The following is an 8,206-nucleotide window of genomic DNA, read 5'->3' on the forward strand; positions in this document are numbered from 1 at the left end:
AGAGGCAACCTCAAAATCAATGAATCCAGTCTGCTACTTAAAATATAGAATAAGAGCATCGTTAGGGGATAAAATAAAAGAATAAGGTGAGCTGCAGAAAGAGGGAAAGTTTCAAACATACCAATAAGCTCTCTCTTTTCATTCTCCATTTCTTAAGAAAATTCTTGTGCAGAAGTGCCTGAGTTTGGTGGTACACACTTTTCTGTTTCATATTCATTTAGCTTTGCATTGAACAAACAAGGAGAAAATTAACAAGGTGTGAAATAAACCAGAAAAATAAGTGTAATAAGAAACATCTTGGGGAGAGTGGCGGAAAAGCAGAGAGAAAAACCTTGATCATCGTTTGGTGGAAAACATTTCCTGCCTTTAAGAACTACAAAAAATGAGTTTAAAATATCATCTTAATAACACATGGCTGCAAAATTTTACATCACATATAATCACTGTAAGCTATTTGGGAGAGTGGGTAACCATTGGGACATAGTGTTCAGTGTCACAATTTTCCCGAAAAATAAAGAGCAGAACAATGAAAAAGATATTGTTAGTTTTCAGAACCTGTAAGCCACTTCACATGTTTTTACCTCTTATACCAGAAATTCCACTATATGAATAGAGTAATTGAATTCTATCTCATCCGATTAATAATTTTTGTTCTTTGCATTTAAATAGAAATACCAGAGCTAATCAAATTAACCAAAATTCTGATTATTTCAATTCATTTGAGTAATTAATTATGCCCAGTAAACGTAACCTCAGTGGACTCTTTTCCTGTAGCATTTCCCTTTCAGATGAAACTGAACAGCTTTCATCCAAAAGAGCTAGGCTGTGAGATAGCAATTCAGACCCAAACTACCTGAAACTTGATTGTGAGACACAAGAAGGATAGAAGAACTCATCTCCATTTTCTGAATTCAGAAGTCCTTGAACTGAGGAAACTAACAAGTAAGAAGAAAGAAAAAGAAAGAAAGAAAGAAAGAAAGAAAGAAAGAAAGAAAGAAAGAAAGAAAGAGAAAGAAAGGAATCCCATGGAAAGTAACTTTCCCCAAATGTTTGCAAATAAGCCAACAGAGACGATTTTTTTTCAGCTTTTATACTCTCAGAATTAAATTATTTTAGATTTGCATAACAAAATATTCAGACAATTCTCCCTCACCTAGTACAGAAGCAGATTTTACTATTTTCCTTTATCCTGGTGTTCTACCTGCACAATACAAGTTGGTTGGGAATAAACTGGAAAATTTTATCATTAGGTCTTCAATACAATACATATGAGTATTTGGAAACATCTGAAAAAGAGACTGATTTTAGCAGTGTCCACCCACATATTTGCCATAGCACAACTAAACAGCTCTACTTACCGTCTGGAAAATTACTCTGGAGACACTGTCGAAGCACAGTTCTGTTTTTGTGTACAGCAACAATGAAAATTTCCTTATTTCTACTTCTTCATTTATTCCTTAAATGGGTGCCTTCCCCAGGCTGCTTTGTGAAGGGGGGGGGGTGTAGTCAGACCAAGCTGCACATAATGAACTTGTTTTGTTTTCTGCCTTTTCTTCCCTAAGCCAATTATTTGCAGGGAAACGATGGTTCAGTGGTTGGCTGGGAAGAAAACAAACCCTGTGTTTGTGCACTTGGCCTTTCAACTCCAGGGATGAGGGGTAAAACGGTAAACAAGGAAAACAGAACTAGCCTGTCGAACATGATGAGACCAAGATGGGGAAAAAGCAATAAATAAGTAAAAGCAACCACTAACTAAAGTGGTTAAATGTGTATGAGAAATCTTTAGCTAGTTTTTTTTTGTTTTTTGTTTTTTTTTTACTGCTGATGTTTAAACCCAACTGCCAATGCTATATTTGACTAATGTATACTAAATGGGCAGAATGTACTGGAACTGAAGGTTTTTTTTCCTAATAAAGCTAAGCAACCCAGAGTCTGCCGTAGAGAAACACCTAATTTGGACAAATGAAGAATTGTGAACAAATTCCTTTCTCCTGCTCTGTTCATAGGGAATGCAGGATTTCAGAAGGCTCATAAACAAAATAAAATTAAGCAGATTGCCAAGGACTAAAAAACATATAAAAAGATTCAGGTCAATTTTTATGCATGAAGACTGGGGAAAAAATAAAATTTATTCAATTCCCCTTGCGTAGTCTATCTCAGTAAAGAGTTGCAAACTTTTCTTGACCTGCCAAAGTAAATGGCAAAACAGGAAGCCAAAGTCCATGAATTGGGAAATCTCAAATATTTGACATGGCTCCGAATCCACAGATGTTAATAATCATAAAGTTGAGAGTTGTTCTGGAAAAGAAGAGAATAATTTAAAAATATTTAAGCCATGGTATTATATATATGTATATTTCTCTCCTTGGTAATTAGTTCTATTTTTTTTTAAAGTCAACAGTGAAATATCATATGTCTTTTACATTAAAAATTGGCAAAAACAAAGACAATAAAGATACTAAAGGTCTCATGGAGGGGAGGGTAGAGGGTCAAAAACACTGCTAAAATTTTGTATCAATAATAGGCCAATGATCCAAACAAAAATTCTGTTTCTTTTATATCACCTGGAATATAATTCAAGTTTTTATTAATTTTGCTGTCGTTGTTGTCATTGTTGTTTTAGACCCTATGTACTCTATTTTAGGAATCTATTTTAGGAATTTTCACTTTGCTTACAATGCATTCAAATTCACACTACAATATCAATAATTATGTTGATTAAATATATTTTATTAGTTTCAGTTCTTACCACTGTTTCTTATATATGCTTTGTGTTCCTCTTTCTTGACCTATTTACTCTGATTTATTTTTATTTAGGAGGTCATTCTTATTTAAGCCTGAAGATTTCCCCATAAATGGTAACCTAATATAATGAAGTACCCAAACTCTGGCTATATTGAAATGGTGGGTAAAATATAAAAAAAAAAAAAAAAAAAAAAAAAAAATATATATATATATATATATATATATATATATATATATATATATATAAAGTCAGATATATAACCAAGGTTTAAAAAGAAAAAAGAAAAAGGTAAAGGAAAGAAACCAGGAAACAATGGAAGAAACAATAAGAAAGGAAGGTACTTCCCCAGGTATTAAAAATGAAAAGAGAAATTAAAACCAGAACTATGAATGGTATGCCAGCAATCAGCTGTCCAAAGAGGAGTTTTAATAACCTTGTGACCTAGACTCGATGGTTTACAAAGCTGGATTTCATATCTCTGCATGAATCCAGAAGCTTCACAGGACTGCTCAGTGCTAGAAATAAACAGAAATTAGCAAAACCACCTATTACCCCAAGGAAGAGCAAGGATGTGTATGTTTAGCCCCATCTCTGGGTTAAAAAATATATATACTCCATAGAAAATGAAAAACCCAAACATGTAGGACATGCCAGATACAGGAAATGGGGGAGAGAATCTTAATTTATTCTTCCTGTATGGTAACATGTCTAGAATATAACAAATGTCATAGAAGTTAGTTGCATTCTGAAGCCAAACTTGGGTTTGAATTCTAGCTCTACCACGTGTCAGCTATGTGACTTTTCACAAGGTATTTAACCTTCCCTCCCCCCTTAAAATGGAGATAATAACAGGGTATGTATGTATGCATGTATGTATATATGTATGTGTGTGTGTATGTATAGTTACTGTAGAGATTAAATTCATTAGTACAAGTAAAGTTCATAAAACAATGCTTGGAAAATCATAAAAACTCAAAAAATGTTATTTGTTTCTGATAATGCTCCTCCTCCTATCCTTCCTCCTCCTCCTCCTCCTCCTCTTACTATTACTATAAATCTGGAGCCCCACAGAGAAGATGCAAACAATTCTATAGAGATATGTCCAGGATTCAGGGCACAAACCAGTATCGTTAAAGAAAGATTCCTCCTAGCAGCTAAGCCCATAATCAAAAGTCCACCATGAAAGAGAATCAGCAGGCCAGAAAAAAAGGGGGGAGGGGGTTACTATTAACAACCGTAATAACTGAAGATAATAAAAATTATGACAGAGTCTATAAAATATATATTTAAAGTATTAAAAAAGAAATGTGAGATAGTTAAAATAGGAAGCAATGACAAGGAAGACTAATAGGAAAACAGCCCATTAGAACTTATAGATATTTAAAAGGATTAATAAAAGTTAAGATTAAAAACATAATGGATAAGTTTTATATCAGATCAGGCACGGCTGAGGAGACGATTCATAAGCCAGAAATATATCTGAAGAAATTTTATAAAGTTTAGTGCAAAGACAGAACAAGATGGAAAAATAGTGAAAACAAATTAAAAGACATGAAAGACATGTCTAATAGGCATTTTATAATAAGGAAAAGAAAGAGAATAAATAGGAGAGAAGATGGATGAACATTTTCCAGAATTGATGATATGAGCCCTCAGGTTTAAAAAAACCATAATGTGTCCTGTGAAGAGTTAAAAACAAAAATCCAACAACTAACTATTTTGCAGTGAGCTTTCAAAACATGAAAGAAAATGGAGAGAAAGAAATACTCAAAAACAATAAAGTAGAAAAGACAAGTTATCAGTTAAAGATCAACAGTTAGCCAAAGGATGCCATAAAACAATGGAATAATGTCAAAATGCTGAGAGAAAATGAACGGTCAACCTCAAATTCTATACTCAGCTAAATGTGCATGGAATAAAGATCTCAGTGAGAATTGGCTGAACTAGAAGATGTACTTCCATTAAAAATAAGATGATTTGGGGGCGCCTGGGTAGCTCAGTTGTTTAAGTGTCCAACTCTTGATGTCATCTCAGGTCATGATCTCATGATCTTGAGATCCAGCCCTACATTGGTGTCAGCACAGAGTCTGTTTGGCATTCTCTCTCCGTCTCTCCCTCTCTCTCTGCCCCTGTCCCACTCACTCTCCTTCTCTCTCTTAAAAATAAACAAAATAAACATTAAAAAAATAAGACAATTTTAAGAAAACAGCAAGTGTTGAGTCTCAGAAGTGTTTATAAATAAGTTGCCAGTACTAATTATCTACTGACTGTACACAATATTTTGTGGAAGAAGAGGCAGAACCTCCCACCAACCTATACATTTCTTCAGTCTCTGTTAATGGAATCTTAGAGGTGTCTATAATGTTGCAGAGCTTTAATTGCTAGTTAAGAACAGAGACAGATTGGCACAGGAGCAGAGAATGCTGGTGACTTTCACATGGGTACTATGCCATTGGTTTTCTCAGAGTTTGCTGTGGGAGCCTAAAGTTATCGGGATTACTGTCCTTCTCAACTCTTGGTCACAAGAAATCCTCCCATTTCATTTAAGAAGCAGTCCTTATGGGCCATGATCTTACAGATAATGCAGGTAAGGGGCAGGCATTTGACAGTATGTTCATAAGCAGGGGAGGGGGATGACGATGGCATCACGTGGACAGGTGTGAATACTGGCCTTATGTAGGAATGTTGTTCATTCACAGTAATGAGAAGAAAGTTAGAGTATATGGGGTACATTGAAACCTGGTTGGTTGCTGAAATTGTGAAAGCTCATGAAAACACTTCTAATAGCTTACACGTCAATAGTCAAGTGGGAAGCAAGGTCTTCTGCTGAAAGTAAGAGCGGGGAGAGAGAGAGGGAGATGTCAGAGTCTGAGAAGCAAGAAGACATGACAAGTAGGTTAATTAGTCCTCCAACCCAGTTCAAGAGTGAACAGATTAGGGGGATGAAGTGCAGTTGCCAGGTAGAACTAAGGCTCCGCTCGAAGACGGGTTGTAGCCATTCATTTAAAGTGAGACTAGTTATTTTGTTCCTGTGCACTCTCCACCAATGTTCGTCTCCCTAATACAGGTTTAAAACCAAGATTGGGGTTTTTCCAGGCAATTATGATGAAGAGTGAGAGGATCAGGCCTTGATGGTGTATATATGGGAGTGGCTATTGGCCAAGGTAAGCCTTTCTCTTGAAAGGCTCTAGCTTCCTAAGAGGAGATGGCAGATGCCTCTTCTTTCTTGCCAACTGTATTTGGTCCATTAGCTCCCAGATTATACTTTCAAATCGATGGCAGAGAGCTGAATCAGTGTGTCCTGAAAGGTTGTGAACTTGGGGAAGCTTGGCTGTCTAAGATGATAACAAAGCTTTATTGAGGTAAACACACACACACACACACACACAAAACAAAACAGAAACATATGTAGTTCATGATTCATTTTCTAAGTAAAGAAAACTTTCAAGTAAACTTGAACTACAAGTTCTCTGGAATTTTAGCTACAGCAGTACTTTCAGGTTTCTTTTTTTTTTTTTAAGTTTATTTATTGATTTTTGAGACAGAGAGAGAGAGAGAGAGAGAGAGAGAGAGAGAGAGAGAGAACTAGAGGGAAAGGCAGAGAGAGGGGGAGACAGAGAGTCCCAAGCAGGCTCTGCCCTATCAGGACAGAGCCCAATGCGGAGCTCAAACTCATGAAGCATGAGATCATGACCTGAGCTGAGATCAAGAGTCAGACACTTAAGCGAGTGAGCCACCCAGGTACCCCAGTAATTTTACCTTTCCATTTCTTCTCCTTTTGCATGTTTTCTTCTTATTAGTTTCTCTATGTTGATCATTTGCTTTGTGAAGAAATAACCATTGTGTACACAAAAGTACCCATTGTGTACGTGTACCCAATACACATACAAATACCCATTTTGTGGGCAGAGTGGCTAGAATCCACTATTGGGATGAGACCAGCATTACTCTAGAACAAAATCTCAGCACCAAGAGTTTGTGGACCTCTCCATAGAGAGGCGCCAGGTGCCAGCCATGTCTGTTCTTGCTCAGACCTCTGGGACGGAACTCAAATGGTCCCTGGCTGGATTTGGTATTGCTCTGGCTCATCTGTTGTAATCGCTAGTTTGGAATCCCATGATGTAGCTGCAGCTGCTAGAGGCACCCCCATCTCCTCAGGAGCTGCCAAAAAGAGACAAAGCTGTCCTTAGAAAAAGGAAAGTCAGAAGCTCAGCAAGCACTCCCAAATGTAACTAAAGCAAAATCCGAAATAGTATTTTAAGGTCTTCCTGTTTCTGAAGTTCTCTGTGTTTCTGTCTTTAGAAAACTTCGCTGATGATTCTACTAAGGTTCAGTCTGTTCCGAAGTCCAATTCTTCTCATCTGACTGATGATGTTTTCCACTAATGGCACATATTGTAGGGGTCTAGATCACGTAGCACAGTGGTGGGTTGTTGGTGGACCCTCGTGGCAACTGATTTGGTCAATGTTACCTTTTTTGTAACCTTTTGTGGTGTGGTGCCCCTAACGTACTGTGTGATCGTCACATTGACAGTGTTAACCAGGCCACGGGGCCTGGTGAGACGCTTTTTTTTTTTTTTTCCCCTCTCTGCTCTTGAGATAAACCTGCAGAGTAGATGGTGCCGACATGGACCAGTGTCCCCACATGCAGAGGAGAAACATGGTTGAATTCTTATAATCCAAGCACTCATTTTCCATGCCCACCACCACTACCAACCTGCTCACACATGTTATCTTTTTCCGTCTCAGGACACTTTTAGTACAATTTCATTATAGATAGAGGTTTACCGACTCGTTTACACTGAATGCATTTCATGTAAGGTCTACCCTAATGTCAAAAGGGAATGTACAATAATTAGATGAATAAACTGGCCCCAATTCCAGTTTCTAGGAAGTTTGCCTGTAGACCGAAATGCCGTTGATGGAATTTAGACACTAGTGACCTTTAATTCCAAAGGGCCTGAGTATCCTTGACCTTATTTTCTTGACCTTTTCCTTCCGTTACTACGTCTGTACCTCCCTTATGGGGTCTGCAGCATTGTCCGCTAAACACAAAAGCTAGACATGAACGTTTTTTTTTAGTTGCATTCTGTATTTACCGCAAAGGCTCATATGGTAGGTGGTTAAATATTTTCCGAAATGAAGTAAATGTTTAAATGTACATATTTCATTCCAAAATGTTTTATTTTGAGAAGAAACAAGAAAAAAGAAAATTAAACCGCTCAAGAGAATATTTATATAAAGAAATTATAGAGAACCCCACGTCGGGCTCTGTGCTACCAGATCGGGATTGTTCAGGATTCTCCCTCTCACTCGTTCTCTCTGCCCTTCCCCCGCTCTCTCTCTCTCTCTCTCTCTCTCTCCCAAAAATAAATAAATAAACTTTAAAAAAAAAAAAATTATAGGAATAGCGTCTCAACAGAAACCCTACTGTTGGCCCATTCCAAAGTTCACAAGGGTC

At 37.1% G+C, this 8,206-nt stretch overlaps 1 protein-coding gene across 1 annotated transcript in view; it reads right to left on the minus strand.

Annotated features, from left to right (window-relative positions):
• ABCA6 (ATP binding cassette subfamily A member 6) overlaps positions 1-1,432 on the minus strand; it is a 58,668-nt gene extending 57,236 nt beyond the window's left edge. The window contains exons 1-2 of the mRNA XM_042915860.1: positions 1,359-1,432; positions 122-221 (exon numbers count right to left, since the gene is read on the minus strand). Coding sequence (XP_042771794.1) covers positions 122-217 — 96 coding nt within the window. The 5' untranslated portion in view covers positions 218-221; positions 1,359-1,432. The remainder of the gene's footprint in view (positions 1-121; positions 222-1,358) is intronic.
• Positions 1,433-8,206: the final 6,774 nt, after the last annotated feature.

The sequence above is a fragment of the Panthera leo genome, chromosome E1 (genome assembly GCF_018350215.1).
Source record: "Panthera leo isolate Ple1 chromosome E1, P.leo_Ple1_pat1.1, whole genome shotgun sequence".
In the NCBI taxonomy this organism is placed as follows: Eukaryota; Metazoa; Chordata; class Mammalia; order Carnivora; family Felidae; genus Panthera; species Panthera leo.